A 15,056-nucleotide genomic window follows, 5' to 3' on the forward strand; every position below is an offset into this window, starting at 1 on the left:
TCCCTCTCTCTCTGCCCCTCCCCTGCTCATGCTCTGTCTCTGTCTCAAAAAGAAATAAAAACATTTAAAAAACTTTAAATTAAAAAAAAAAAGGGTAAAGGCTATAAAGTATATCTCAATAAAACTGACCAAAACCAAAACGGTGCTTTATGCTCTCCCTTGCAGACATCATTTTATGGTGTTACAGTAACAGTGTATATATCATTTACTTAGTGTTGTATTCCTGCTTAGTTAATTAAAGTACCTTTCCATGTTGCTACTGTCGTCCTGAAACAATGATTCTGAGAAGGACCATGCCACTAGACAGGAAGTATAGCCACACCGGTGGCATCATACCATTTGGTAACATTTGCATCCATAAACCCTTCTGGGTGCTCTCAAAATAGTTCATCATAAAATTAACTTAAAATCAAAAACTCAGATTGTATCACAGAGGATGTGGAGTAGGTGTGAGAACACATCAGAGTATGTGTATGGTTAGGAATAAACTCTCCTTTGAGGCAGGAGCTACAGCAGGTCAGGGTTAGGTCTCTCTCCTTCCCTCTGAGGCTCGATGCTGTGTTGCCAACAAGTTCACTCCAGGTATAACTGAGAGATGGCTACACCCAGGCATCTGCTCTCAATGCACAGGCCCTAATCACTTTCCGTACCTACGCATTTGAGTGGGCACTGAAGAAAAGAAAAAAAAAAAAAAAAAAGATGTGGCTAGGGACAGAAAAGGAACCCAACGGAAAAGCCACATCCCCTTCCAATCAAGTCTAGGAACGTAATTTTACATTATTGCCATCAATGCTGACTCATCACCTCCTATTCTTTTTACTGGTTATCTCCTCGGTCTATTGCTTAGTTACACAGGATCCTCATAATGGTCATTATCAAGGTAACAAAAAGTCCCAGGCTCAGATGCCACACAGTGAGCCTTGCTATTTCCCCACCAAATGGCCCTCCTTAATTCCTGAAAGCAATCACTGCATACCTCCTTCGATTACCTCCCATGGGCTTTGCATCCCACCCCGTTTTTAATGTTTATTTTTGAGGGAGGAAGGGAGGGAGAGAGAGAGAACGAGTGGGGGAGGGGCAGAGAGGAGGGGGGACAGAGGATCCAAAGCAGGCTCTGTGCTGATAGCAGAGAGCCTTGCGCGGGGCTGGAACAGAGACCATGACCTGAGCCCAAATCCCATGCTTAACCTACCGAGCCATCCAGGTGCCCCTCCCCAATTTCTTGAACTACAGCAGGCCGTGTCATTGGCATGCCGCGCCCCTAAACCCCCCAGATCTTCTGTAAACTCCTCCAAATCCAGTAGAGAAGGCACGTGCAGACCGAAGCTACCGGCCCATCCCGAACAGCACAAGGGACAGCTGCCACCATTTCCTACCCAGGGGTCGGAAGCGGGGAATCCAACACGGTCCTTAAGGGTGAGACCAGACGTGGAACTGGGAAAGCAACGACGACTTACACGAGCCCAGGAGAGCAACGACAGAGACGCGGGGCCGGGGCAACAGGACTCTGGGCGGGTGGGTCGGCGGGCGGTGGAGAGCGTGAGGGAGCTCACCGGGCGTGGGGCGAGGGGTTCGGGCTCGCGGGGGCAGTGAGGTCCCGAAGGCCGTGCGCTACTCGCCCGGGCGAAGGGCCGGCCGCCGCGGCCCGGGGGCGCAGCACGAAGCCAGGCGCGGGCGGGGGCCGCGGCGCGGGGTGTGGGGCAGGCGGGGCGGCCCCGGGCAGGGCGGGGGCGGGTAGCGCGGGGCGGCGGGGCCCGGGCCCCGGCGCCGCCCCCCGGCGCGCGTGCAGCTTGCGGTGCTGGACGAAGCTGGCGCTCCACTTGAAGGCTTTGCCGCACGCGGCGCACTCGTAGGGCCTCTCGCCGGTGTGCAGCCGCCGGTGCTGGACCAGCGTGACCTTCTGGCTGAAGGCCTTGCCGCACTCCTGGCAGCCGTAGGGCCTCTCCCCGGTGTGCACCCGCCGGTGCACGGCAAAGCGCGAGCTGCAGCTGAAGGTCTTCCAGCACTCGGTGCACTTGAACAGCTTCTCGCCCGTGTGCAGCCGCCGGTGCTGGAGGAAGGCGGAGCTGCGGCCGAAGGCCTTCCCGCACTCCTCGCACGCGTACGGCTTCTCCCCGGTGTGGGTTCGCTGGTGCTGGCCGAGCACCGACGCGGAGCTGAAGCTCTTCCCGCACGCCTGGCACTCGTAGGGCTTCTCCCCGGTGTGGATTCGCTCGTGCACGAGGCGGTCGTAGCTGCACCGGAAAGCCTTGCCGCAGGCCTCGCACTGGAAGGGCTTCTCCCCCGTGTGGACCCGCCGGTGGCGGCGGAGTTTGGAGTTGTAGCTGAAGGTTTTCCCGCAGTCCTGACACTCGTAGGGCTTGTCGCCGCCGTGCAGTTTCCGATGCTGCCGGAGGTGGGAATTCTGGCCGAAGGCCTGCCCGCACTCCTGGCACGAGTAAGGCCTCTCCCCAGTGTGGCTCTTCTGGTGGCGGGCCAGTTTGGAGCTGTACCTGAAGGCCTTCCCGCACTCCTTGCATCCGAAGGGCCTGTCATCCGTGTGGACGCTCTGATGCCGCTGCAGGTCTGAAGGCAGGCCGAAACACCGGCCGCGCTCGCCGCACGCGTAAACCGCCGGTCCCCGGCGCAGGCCCGGCTTCGTCAGGACACGGGCACCGGCGCTTCCCTGCGGTGTGCTGGCTGGCTCCTCCCTTTCCCTGGCGGAGGGTCTGTACCCCTGCACCAGCCAGCCCGTGAAACCCCCTCCGTGTGAGCCCGTGTCCGCCCCCAGGTCACACAGCGGTGGCTCCTCCAAGCTGGCTTTAAGGTGAGGCTGCTGGGGACCGTCCGGGAGCAGCCCCTCCACCGCCGGTCTCTGGGCCGCCGATGCTCCAGAAACGTCCCGCCTTGGGGTTTGCTCCTCCTTCGCAGTCTTGTTTTTACCACCTGGCATGAGAAAAAAAGGAAACAGAGGAGGCACTTACTAAGGCTACAACGGGAAAGGGATTAGGCGGTAATAGTATTGTTGGGAGAGAGACAGGGCTACCTGAGGATGCCCGGAAGGGAGAGAAAAGTCCTGGGGGCGGAGAAGGCGAGCCAGGCCATTTGGACACGAAAAGCCTCGCTCGCGGGCAGCAGAAGCTATCCACCCAGAGGAGTGAAGAGTAACAGGAGCGGGGTGGAGAAGGTGCTGGAAGGGAAAGCGGTGAAGAAAGAGGGAGCTGACGGGGAGAAGGAGATCTCTAAGGTGGAGAAGAGAGCTGGGTGAGCAGCCCCAGGCCACCCAGCGCCCGGGGCTGGGAGATGCAGCGTGCAACAGTGGACCCCAAGGCCCAGGGGTGGGATGGGTTTAAAGAGGATTCTGTCCTAAGCCCGGCTGGAGAGAAAACAATGCGCCATACTGCCGATCATGAAGGGTCCACAGGAGGACCATGATTTCAAAACCCACACCGTGTACTCTGAGACACTTACCTCTGAAAGGAAAAGGGTGTAGATTTTATGTTAAAAAAAAAAAAAAAAAGGAGTGATGCATGTATGACAGATTTTATACTATTTTGGTCTATTTAAGTCTAGTATAGTCCAGACTAAATTTTTTTTCTTTTTACGTTTTTATTTTATTTTTGAGAGAGAGACAGCGTGCGAGCAGGGGAGGAGCAGAGAGGGGGGGAGACACAGAACCCGAAGAGGGCTCCAGGCCCCGAGCTGTCAGCATGGGGCCTGACGTGGGGCTTGAACTCACCCACTGTGAGATCAGGACCTGCGCTGAAGTCAGATGCTTAACCGACTGAGCCACCCAGGTGCCCCCAGACTAATTTGTTTTTAAAGGGGTCTTCTCTATTAGAATAACTAGGGTTTTTTCACAAGTATGTAATTTTTCAAATCTTTTAAATTAATTAATTAATTAATCTATTTCAAGTAATCTCTACACACAACATGGGGCTCAAACTCACGACCCTGAGATCAAGAGTCACATGCTCAGGGTGCCTGGATGGCTCAGTTGGTTAAGTTTCCGGTTCTTGAGTTTGGCTCAGGTCATGATCTCCAGCCCCACATCAGGCTCTGCACTGGCAGCTCAAAGCCTGCTTACGATTCTCCCCCTCTTTCTGTTGCTCCCCTGCTCACACAATGTCTCTCTCAAAATAAATAAATAAACTTAAAAAAAAAAAAAGAGAGTCACACATCTACCAACTGAGCCAGGCACCCCCCACCCCAACTTCCAGGGTAATTTTTAAATGCTAAGCACAAATCAATGATGAGATGCAACCCAGAGTTTAAATGATACGGTTTGAGGGGCACCTGGGTGGCTAAGTCAGTTAAGCATCTTTTTTTTTTTTTTTTAACATTTATTTTTTGAGAGACAGAAAGAGACAGAGCACAAGTGGAGGAGGGGCAGAGAGAGACAGAATGGGACACAGAATCCAAAGCAGGCTCCAGGCTCCGAGCTGTCAGCACAGAGCCCGACATGGGGCCTGAACTCACGAGCGGTGAGATCATCACCTGAGCGGAAGTCAGATGCCCAACCGACTAAGCCACCCAGGCGCCCCTCTGACTTTTTTTTTTTTAAGTTTATTTATTTATTTTGAGAGAAGGAGTGCAGGGAAGGGGCAGAGAGAGAGAGAGAAAGAGAGAGAAGGAGAGGACAGAGATGGAGAGACAATCCCAAGGAGGCTCTGCACCGCCAGCATAGAGCCCAATACGGGGTTCAATTCCATGACCATGAAGTCATGACCTGAGCCGAAATCAAGGGTCAGTTGGGGAACCAGGCGCCCCAAGCATCCGACTCTTGATTTTGGCTCAGGTCATGACTTCATGGTCATGGAATTGAGCCCTGTATTGGGCTCTATGCTGGCGGTACAGAGCCTACTTGGGATTCTCTCTGTCCCTCTCTCTCTGCCCCTCCCCTACTTGTGCTCTCTCACTCGCTCTCTTCTCTCTCTCAAAATAAATAAATAAGCTTTAAAAAAAAAAAAGATACGGTTTGAGATTCTCAAGGGCAGTAGTCTTGAAGGTGTGGTCCCTGGACCACCATCACCTGGGAACCTGTCAGTAATGCGAATTCCTGGGCCCCCCACCCCCGGTCCTGCTGAATCAGAACCTCTAAAGCTGGTCTCCAGCAAGTCCACACTCTAACAAGCCCTGCATGAGATTCGGATGCTCACTGGAGTTTGAAACCACTGATCCAGAAGCTAAAAAGGCAGGGGGAGGCTGTTCCTGTAATTGTTTTATGCCGCACTGTACATAAGGAAGTCTCTAGACGCCCGTGGCTACTTAAATTTAATTAAAACGGAGCCAAATTTAAAATTCAGTTCCTCATTCGCACTCACCACACTTCAAGTGCTGATGAGGATAAGGGCTACCAGATTGGGTAGCGCAGATGCAGAACATTTCTGTTCCACGGTGTTCTATCTGACCGTGCTGGGTTAAAGCCGTTGGCAGACTAGACAGACGACGTGTAGCTGTGGCAGAGGGAAGCACTGAACTGCAGGCAGACCGCTGGGAGAGGTTTCTTTTTTTTTTTTTAATTTCTTTTTTTCAACGTTTTTTTATTTATTTTTGGGACAGAGAGAGACAGAGCATGAACGGGGGAGGGGCAGAGAGAGAGGGAGACACAGAATCAGAAACAGGCTCCAGGCTCTGAGCCATCAGCCCAGAGCCCGACGCGGGGCTCGAACTCACGGACCGCGAGATCGTGACCTGGCTGAAGTCGGACGCTTAACCGACTGCGCCACCCAGGCGCTCCTGGGAGAGGTTTCTAATTAAGACGACGGCACGTGCTGAGTCAACCCAAAGGCCCCGACGAAGGCCGAAGTGGGGCTGAATCAGGAAGGGGCATTTGGTTTCTAAGACTTGCAATAGCATATGGGATGGAGGGAGTATGCGAACAGGGCCAACTGAGTGAGAAAGGCTGAACACCCAATCTCTGGATGGTTCTCATGGTATCTTTCAAAAAGGGAAACCATTCATTCCCAATAAATACACAGGCTATCTTTCGACAGCTAATCTGTAGGGTTTAGGAGTTCCTAATAATTCTATTCTCATGTACAGTTTCATACACACCCATACCTACAACGTTCTTACAGAAACAAGTTCTTACTGTATTGCATTTATATTCCTAAACTGACCCGACCCCCCCCCCCAAAGCCTATTTTCACCACATATTTTTGAAACCCTGTGGCTTTACAAGGAAAAATAACAGCAAATGAAATGTTTGGACGGGTCTTTTCAAGTTTGGGGCTGAAGGCTAGCAAGGGGCACTTTTCTGAATGAGAGTGACCGTTGCCACGCCCACAGGAGCGGGTATGACAGAAGCCAAACCTTCTTCCGGCCGAATTGTTAACGGACGGGAGGAGGCCAAGCAGAAGAGGACAGTGGCAGGCTCTCCTGTTTACCTGTGCGGACATCTCCCGGGGCCGCTCCCCCCGTGGGTGTCCAGGGATCCAGGCCCCGCGGTGCCTCTCCCCGCTCCAGCTGGAGTATCAGCTCTGGTTTGGGGAATGGAAATGCTCCTGAAGGAGAAGGAAAAGGAACAGGAAGCTGAGGAGAGACCCTGCTGACCCTTCTCGGTCCACCTTCTGCTTTGTCAGGTGAAAAAGTCGCAGGACACCAAGGGAGGTCAGTGTTGAGACAATCTTGAGATCTAAGGGACGCTCAAATTGTTCTGCTCAGGGGTGGGGGTGGGGGTCTTACTCTGGCTCCATCGGAGAGGACAGAAAGCTCTGTCGTTACAGCGTGTACAGGGGGTCCTAGGAGACTCTCACACAGGGGAGACGGGGCCCAGGACTCCAGGGCACTGGAAGAGTGGAGCAATGAAAATGGGGCCACCAGGAACCTTCTCAGCTGTCTGCGCCCAGAGCAAAAACCCCTTTCAGGAGAGTCCCCACCAGGAAACAGGGAAGAGGCAAGTCCTGCTGAAAACCAAAGTGATCCCAGATCGCTCTCCATTAGCTACTCCCGAAACTAGGGATTAGGGAGCCCGGCTCACGGAAGCATCAGTCCTGGGGGTATGGGAGACCCCAGATCCACCAAGGAGGAAGCCAAGGGCCTTGAGGGCAGAGCTGGTTCAGACGGAAGGGAGGACTTACCCAAGGAAGTCATATTTGCATAATTCTCCAGCATCACCTCCCGGTACAAGGCCCTCTGCATGGGGTCCAGGCCAGTCCATTGGTTCCGGGTGAAGTACACGGCCACGTCCTCAAAGGTCACTGGCTCCTGAAACAACAGGCCCCCACTCAAGCCCTGTGTGAGGGTCCAGGAGGGGCCTGAGCTCCGGGGTAGCCCTGATTCTACTGGAGTCCATGGCTCTGAGCCCCAAGTACTTGTTCACGCACAGTACCTGCTTGCACTGGCAAGGAGATCCGCCACAGCACCCCAGCCACGGACGGCCCTCAGCACATTTTCAATGTGCAACCGCTGGGGCCCCAATCCAAGCACACCCTCCAGCACCTGCTGCTGCCTGCCTGGTGGTCACATCAACCCCACGTCTGGTTCCATGAGCTGGGTCAATCTTCCCGGCATGTTTTCTAAAATGACCATCGCAGGCCATCTGTCTTTTACCCTGACTCCATCCATCCTGGAGCCCCTATTAGGGCCCTCCACTCAGGTTCTCTCTGGTCTTTCCCAGTCATGTCTTTGTGTAGACAGAGGAACAATTCCAAGGGCACAGAGTTCCCTTCACTCTGGTGCTTCTCCCTCCTTCTGCCGTCTTGCCTTACCGTCTCTCGAAGGCGATGTGCAGTGTTATCTCCTCCTCTCCTAACATACCTGGCTCCAGAGACAGGGCGCCAGTCTCCATCCCTGAGCAGGGACCTGCTTCCAGATCACCCAAGCTCTGTCCGACCTGGCAACACTGTCCTCTGCACCAGGTGCGTCTGGCTGTGTCCCCTGGGGCCATTTCCACCTTCTCCGGGGAGAGGGAAACCATCACAGGTTGTTCAGGCCTTTGTGCCTTGTCCTCGGCCAACTACTTTTACATCAATTCACTCAATCGTCAGAACGCATGTATGAAGGAAGAGTTACTCTCTATCGCAGATGATGGGAATCAGTGATATTAAGCACTTGGAAATAGACAAAAGGGGGCCCTCTTTCTTTGAGCACTTAATACAAGGTCGAATAAGGAGGCAAACATTTCAAAATGAACTGACCACTTATACAAAAGAGTGGCACTATAACGTCTCTTCCTTGACTTACACCCTACTCTGCCCCAGTCTGTCACGTCAACAACCTGTGTGTAGCATCTGCTGGGTGGAAGAGACAGAGCTCATAAGTACCACAGGACTGCAGACATCGTGGTGAAGATTGGTTCGGACCAGAATCGTTAATGGATGCTAAATCTAGGAGGAAATTTTGACAATGAACAGGATAGTTGTGTGATCTTAAATGTCGCCCTATAGATTTCTTATTAGTTGCAAGGGAAAGATAATTATCTATACACTGAAGAAACCAGGTATCACCTTGATCAGAAAGTTTAAATGTGGCTAGTGTGACCGAGGAACTGAATTTCTCATTTTAGTCAGCTGAATTTTATTTTTGTCTATTTATTTTAAATATTTATTTATTCATTTTCAGAGAGAGAGTGCACGTGAGCAGGGGAGGGGCAGAGAGAGAAAGACAGAGAGAATCCCAAGCAGGCTCTGCACTGTCAGCACAGAGCCCAACTCCGGGCTCGATTCCATGAAACGTGAGATCATGACCTGAGCTGAAATCAAGAGTTGGATGCTTAACCGACTGAGCGGCCCAGGCACCCCTCATTTAAAAAATGTTTTTAATTGTTTTTATTCTTTTTTTATTTTGTTTTTGGAGAGACATTGAGACAGAGCGCGAGCAGGGGAGGAGCAAAGAGAGAGGGAGACACAGAACCCAAAGCAGGCTCCAGGCTCTGAGCTGTCAGCACAGAGCCCGACATGCGGCTTGAACCCGTGAACCATGAGATCATGACCTGAGCCAAAATCAAACGCCCAACCGACTGAGCCACCCATGTGCACCCCTCATTTTAATTAACCTAAACAGGCACATATAGCTACCTTAGTGGACACTGCAGAATAGATAGTTCACTGACCCCAAACGTAACTAACCTTCTGTCTTCATCTCCTTCAGACTCAACAGCTGGGAACATGGCCCTGACCTTCTTTCCTCACATCATGCTTCTACCCCTCCACACCTCTGAGACCCCTCTCTAATGATCAGCGCATTCTTTCTTCCTTTGTTTTCGACAGCACTCGGCTTCTCAGCATCCCGTTCCGTCTCTGATCGCTCTGCTTCTGTCCCTTGCTAGCACTTACTCCTTCTCCAGGATGAAGCGGGGCTGGTGATTCCCCGACACGGGAAGTAGGTTCCGAGGCGGCACATCACCGTGCAAACAGCACAGGCTTCGGAGCCGCGCTTCTCAATGGGGACATGCCCGCCACGGGAGATATGGCATTGCGTGTCTGGAGACAGTTCTTATTGTTCCGACCACGGCGTGGTGTGGGTGCTGCTGGCACCTCGTGGGTAGAGGCCGGGGATTCTGCCCATCATCCTGCAGCGCACAGGCCAGCTCCCCACGACGAAGAATTATCTGGCCCAAGATGTCAATAGCGCTGAGGTTGACACACTGGCTCTGGAGCCAGACTCCCTGGCTTCAAATCTCACCTCTGCAAGCCATCAGCTGTGTGACCCTGGAGGAGATACTCAAATTTTTTTTTGCCTCGGTTTTCCTGCAAGGCTCTTGTAAGAGTGGAGTGAGTTAATACGTATAAAGAACTGAAATATCATCTGGCAAATGGCATCACAGAAACCTGAGCATTTACAACAACTACAGATGAGATTAGGGGAACATTTCTCATGGAGCCTGTAGATAAGACTGGCAGTTGTCTAAACGTGTGTGTGTGTGTGTGTGTGTGTGTGAGAGAGAGAGAGAGAGAGAGAGAGAGAGAGAGAGAGTGTCTATTTTTTCCCCTCCCTTTCTTTTTTTATAATGGAATCTTTAATTTCACCTGGAGCTGCTCCCTCCTCCGGCAACTATAAGGGAGGCCAGTGAAAAACACAAGTATAAAAACTGGTGGGAACTCTCGGGGAAGGTTCCTGAAAGAGCGCAAACTGCTGAGCGGGTTGCCTTTTTTGTCATCTCTTCTATCTGGAACTCACACATGATAGCTGGAGATCAAGCAGCCACTTTGGACCATGAAGCAGCCTTGAGCACGAAAGCCAGTGCTAGGATGACGAAGCAGAAACAGATAAAGAGCCTGGGTGTGTGACAATAGTACCATTGTCACAAAATCCCTGGACCGCCTCCCTCCAACTTCTTTTGCGTGGGAGAGAAGCCTCTATCTCGTTTAAGCCGCTGTCACTTAGGGTTTCCTTACTGGAACCCAACCCTGAGTGACTGCTGTGCACCACGTAAAGCACCAAGAGAGAAGAGACTGCCCCCCACAGATGCTTAAACATTTCCTGACTTGGAACTGATTTTGGCTCACGTGCTGACACTTAAGCAGAACTGAAGAAGATGGCCAGTGCCCCCCAGAAAAAGAGCCACGCACACATTATTCTTATTATTCTAATGACACGACCCATCCATGACATGACACACCCAGCTTTCACATTACGTGATCTAGGATGCTGGAGAAAACTTGGATGCAATCATCCTCTAGGGCCAAGAACACCCTGGAAGGAGAACAGCTTCCAGTGCTGCATGAATTTGTGCCAACCAAGGATTCAGGCTCTCCTAGAGGTTAAGCTGGAGGCACATGGGCTAGAGACACTGGCTTCAGCGCCACACTCAGCATTCCTCCAAGAATCCACCTCCCTCGTCAATCCACACCCTCCACAGGCTCCCAGCGGTGGTTTCACTGTACCCGGACTTTGCGATGGGCACGGCAGACTCCCCCTGTGGGAGCACCTGTTTAAACACAGGAGGTGGCCTTCCTCTGTATGGTGGGATGCACACGAGCACGCCCCAAATTTTAACTTGCCCATTCGTTCCCCGGGTATTGTACAAATGTAGATTCTGATCCAGGAGATCTGGGTTGGGGCCTAAGATGGAGCCTTTCCGGCATGCCCCTTGGTAGCTGCTCATCTGTGAACCGTACTTGCAAGCTCCATATTTGCATGGATGCAGATTCTCACTCTCTAGGAGAATCTCTTTTTTTAACGTTTATTTATTTTTGAGAGAGAGGGGAGGGGCAGAGAGAGAGGAGGCACAGAATCCAAAGCAGGCTCCAGGCTCTGAGCTGTCAGCACAGAGCCTGACGTGGGGTTGGACTCCCGAACCGTGAGATCATGACCTGAGCCGAAGTCCAGTGCTCAACCGACTGAGCCACCCAGGGGCCCCTCTAGGAGAATTTCTTGTCTGGTGCCTCCCTCTTTCCCAACCAACTTGATCCTCCCAAGTTTACCTGCTCACCCTCATCACCTCCCCTACCACATCCTCTTCTGCCCTACTCAACTGATGGATGCAAAGCTAAGCATGGGACTAACCAGGTCAGGCTACTTACTGTTCCTGTACTGACTGTTCTTATCTATTCTGGATGTGGAAAGCTGGAAGAAAGCTCAGCTCACCTGGGACCACAGAGTCTGGAGCATGGCTGATGACCCCTGGCTTCATGCACTGCCCTCTCTGTTCGGAAAAGCAAGCACCTGCGGAGCTAAGAGAGAGAATCACAATGAGGCTGACCACGCCTTGTTCCCCACCTCTTCCCCCTCAGTCTCCTTGCCTCTCTCATTGGAAATGATATTTCCAGGACACTCTGGGTATTCTCAACGCACCTCCTCCAGTGGTTCCTGGGGTGCTGAATCTGTTTCCTGTGTAAATTCGACAAAGCTGCCTGGCGAGGCTGAAGATTCCTCGAAAGGATGTCTGAGAAGCGAGAGTCAAGAGCTGCCGTGGATTTGTGGCTCTCAAGAAAAATCTCTGGCCCACGATGAATGAATTACCAGTAAGTTTGTACCGAATGATTCTAGCGATGGTGGCAAAGATCCCAAATGCGCATTGGGAGAAAAGGTAGGATAACTGGGCCCTGGACCAACCACGGGCTGCACGGCAAAATCCAAGTGGTGATCTGCCCCCGGGGAAAGGGGGCGCCGCTCAACGTCCCAGGGGGCGATGCTGACCGGACACCCGACGCGAATCTGAACACTCCACCGCGGGAAGTGGGCGACCCCACGCGTCACCGCCCCCCCCACCCCGGGTACCGCGAGCCGGGGGACGTCAGGCCAGCTCTTCGGGGCAGGAGGGTTGGTGGCGCCTCGGCGGGCAAGGGCCCCTTGGGCGATGTCTGTGGGCCCTGACGCCCGAGCCTCGGGACAGGGGCTGGGGGCGGGCCACCGCACGGCGAGGGGCCGCCGACGACCCGGTCGCCCCCGCCCACCGCCGCCGAGGCGGAAGCGCGGGCGGAGGCGTTCCCCAGCGCAGCGCCGCTCTAGGACGGCCGGAGGCTGGTCTTCTCCATGGTCCCGAGCCAGACCCGCCACCCGCGCGCCCGGGTGCCGGCTGTCCTCCCGCCCGGACTCCGGGGCTCCGCGCCCCAGCGGGCGACCAGCTCCTCGGGGACGCCGAGTCCGCACCGCGCTCCGCGTGGGTCTGCGAGCGGGTTGTGACGCCTGCCGGCAGTAATTAACCTCCTACTGAATTCCTGGCCCCATTCTCCGCCCATCGGCTACCGGACTGCGCCCTGAGACCTCCAAGTCCCGGCTCTGACTGTCCCCGTTCTGATCCCGGCGCCACCACCTATATCCACTGTAGGGCCTGTGCGAGGTACTGAAACTCTGTGCCTCCGTTTCTCAATTGAGAATGGCAGTAGTTTCGAACTCATAAACTCAGCGCATTGAGTGTGTCAACTCATGCAACTTCTGGTTCTCACCGTCAGAGTAAGCGCTTGCACTGTTGTTGATGGCATTATTATTATTCCTGCCTATTGTTGCCACTTTTCCTAGAACACACGCCCCTATCTCTCCAGTCCAGATAGAATAATAGTCACAGCAGCAGCGCTTCCTATTGGCCAGGCATCATGCAGGTAGTTTTGAGCTGGAGTTCTGTGTATCAACCTGCCTACCGTTTCTTTCTACTTGGCTAATCCACAAGCACCTAAAATTCAAAATGTTCCAGACTGATCTTGTCATCCTTCCCTCACCCTCCTGTCCCACCTTCCAGGGGTGCCCTGTCCCTTTCGCCCCACAAACTGCACTGTAACGGAACTAAGATGAGTTCATTCCTTGCTGAGTTACAGGTAGAGACTATACCAGGTGGGTTTGTCACACAAAGGAAACTTTATTTGTGGCAAAAAAGGAGATTACGGGGAAGAACTTTTCACACGTTGGATTGGCAAATTGTAAGATATCAGGAATTCAAGATTGTCAGGCAGGAATGCCCTCGTTCACTCTTGATAGAAGTCAAAATTGACAGAGCAAGTCTGAATTGGTAGAACCTCCAGGAAGAGTGATTCAAAAACACTTGCATGGGGCGCCTGGGTGGCTTGGTCGGTTAAGCGTCCGACTTCGGCTCAGGTCATGATCTCACGGTCCGTGAGTTTGAGCCCCGCGTCGGGCTCTGTGCTGACAGCTCAGAGACTGGAGCCTGTTTCAGATTCTGTGTCTCCCTCTCTCTCTGCTCCTCCCCCGTTCATGCTCTGTCTCTCTCTGTCTCAAAAATAAATAAACGTTAAAAAAATTTTTTTTAAAATAAAAAACACTTGCATTCTTCAACTCCGCAAGCGCACTGACTGGTAATGTGCCCCAAATAAACAATGACATGTACAGAAGGACGTGCGTACAAGGATAGTCACGGAAGTACTATTTATAACAGAAAAAAAACTGGCACCATTCTTAAGGTCTATCAATAGAGATCAAATAAACCTCCGCAATGAACTTCAATAGGTCACACAAACATTCACACCAGGAACTATTATGCAGAAGATAACTAGGTAGATTAACAGGGGCTGAGTAGATAAGATCTCCAGACGTATGAAGGGAAAAAACTTGCAGAATATGCAGTGTAAGATCCGTGTTTGAAACATGAAAACTAGATCATGTAGATTATAAATGCATGGAAAATGTCTGCAAGGACATACACAGTGGTTCCTTTGCAAGATACCATAGTTGTTAGTGGAGATAATCAAAGGGCCCTTTCATTTCAATTCTAATGTAAATGTATTAATGATGTAATGTATTCATGTGGTTGATTCTGGACACACACACAAAATTCAGCTAGCTGGCGGACCTACAGGTAACCTTAATAACTTGGGCACTAGAAGATACACAGAATTTCATCCAAGAGCTGAGAGGTAAAGAAACATGTGAATTAGAGAAAATAGAACTCAAGACAAATTCCTGTGGGTTGTCACAGTTGGGAGATGCTAACTGCCTAGAAACTGGAGGCTGTAGGGGGCAGAGGCTCTCTGAAAAGCCAACTATCCAACTGCCTTACTTTACCTAGAGGACAGGGTTACGTCTGTCTCATTTGATCCTTGCCACGGTGTTGTATAAAGCAGGTTATCAGGGTCCCTGTTTTTCAGATGAGGCTCATGGGAAGTACAAGAACGGGCTAGGGATGCATGACAGGATTTAAGCTTGGATCAGACTCTGAAATCAATATGCTCTCCGAATGTCATCCTCCCTAATAAGGTAACTGGACAAGTGTGCAATTCTCTATCATCAGAGTGGACTATTATGTACCTGTGTATTTTAGTAACTTCCTGATCTCCCCTTCCATCCTGCTCTCCCTCTCACTCTCTCCCTCTGGAGTCTGGACTGGGCTGCCAGATGGATTTTCCCAAGGATTACAACCTAGCTAAAAAATCTTTATTATTTGCACACCTCCCCAACCCCACCCCACCCCCGCTCCCCATTGTACTTTCCTACCCCTTTTCAAGTGCCTTATACCTCAGTCACTTCCCTGCAGTTTCCCTAGACTGAATTTCCAAGTTCTGCTGTTCCCTATTGCACCCTTTTCTAGGTGCAGCTCAAAACTGCCTCCACCCTGAAGCGTTCTCAATCTCTCAGCCTTAAACTCATCCTCTGAGCACCTCATGGATTGGAGGTGAAGGGCCATCCAAATCAAGGTCTATCTGACAGAAGCACTCTCCCCTCTCCTCCATGGACAATTTCAA

General features: G+C 52.2%; 1 protein-coding gene across 9 annotated transcripts; it reads right to left on the bottom strand.

Moving 5' to 3' along the window:
- Positions 1-358: 358 nt before the first annotated feature.
- On the bottom strand, positions 359-12,401 carry ZNF619 (zinc finger protein 619). Of its 9 annotated transcripts, none has more exons than XM_045037813.1 (7): positions 12,145-12,401; positions 11,719-11,809; positions 11,512-11,589; positions 10,102-10,167; positions 7,062-7,188; positions 6,369-6,485; positions 359-2,925 (listed from the first exon to the last, which is right to left on the bottom strand). In XM_045037813.1, the coding sequence occupies exons 3-7, from the start codon at positions 11,533-11,535 to the stop codon at positions 1,550-1,552; spliced, it is 1,710 nt and encodes a 569-aa protein (XP_044893748.1). In that variant the 5' UTR covers positions 11,536-11,589; positions 11,719-11,809; positions 12,145-12,401; the 3' UTR covers positions 359-1,549. The 9 variants fall into 9 exon arrangements, with proteins under 9 accessions (XP_044893748.1, XP_044893747.1, XP_044893746.1 ...); XM_045037812.1 differs by having other exon boundaries at positions 11,901-12,401; XM_045037811.1 differs by having other exon boundaries at positions 11,512-11,597; positions 12,145-12,394.
- Positions 12,402-15,056: the final 2,655 nt, after the last annotated feature.

This window comes from Felis catus, chromosome C2, assembly GCF_018350175.1.
Source record: "Felis catus isolate Fca126 chromosome C2, F.catus_Fca126_mat1.0, whole genome shotgun sequence".
Taxonomy (NCBI): Eukaryota; Metazoa; Chordata; class Mammalia; order Carnivora; family Felidae; genus Felis; species Felis catus.

What these genes read in the sequence shown, in the direction of transcription:
- ZNF619 (XM_045037813.1), bottom strand. Translation starts at nt 11,535, where the DNA reads ATGCTCCAGACTCTGTGGTCCCAG. An exon ending in TCCAGACTCTGTGGTCCCAG is followed by an intron (nt 10,168 to 11,511) that starts GTGAGCTGAGCT and finishes TCGTCATCCTAG; the next exon opens with CACTGGCTTTCGTGCTCAAG. An exon ending in TTGATCTCCAGCTATCATGT is followed by an intron (nt 7,189 to 10,101) that starts GTGAGTTCCAGA and finishes CTGTTGTTTCAG; the next exon opens with GAGCCAGTGACCTTTGAGGA.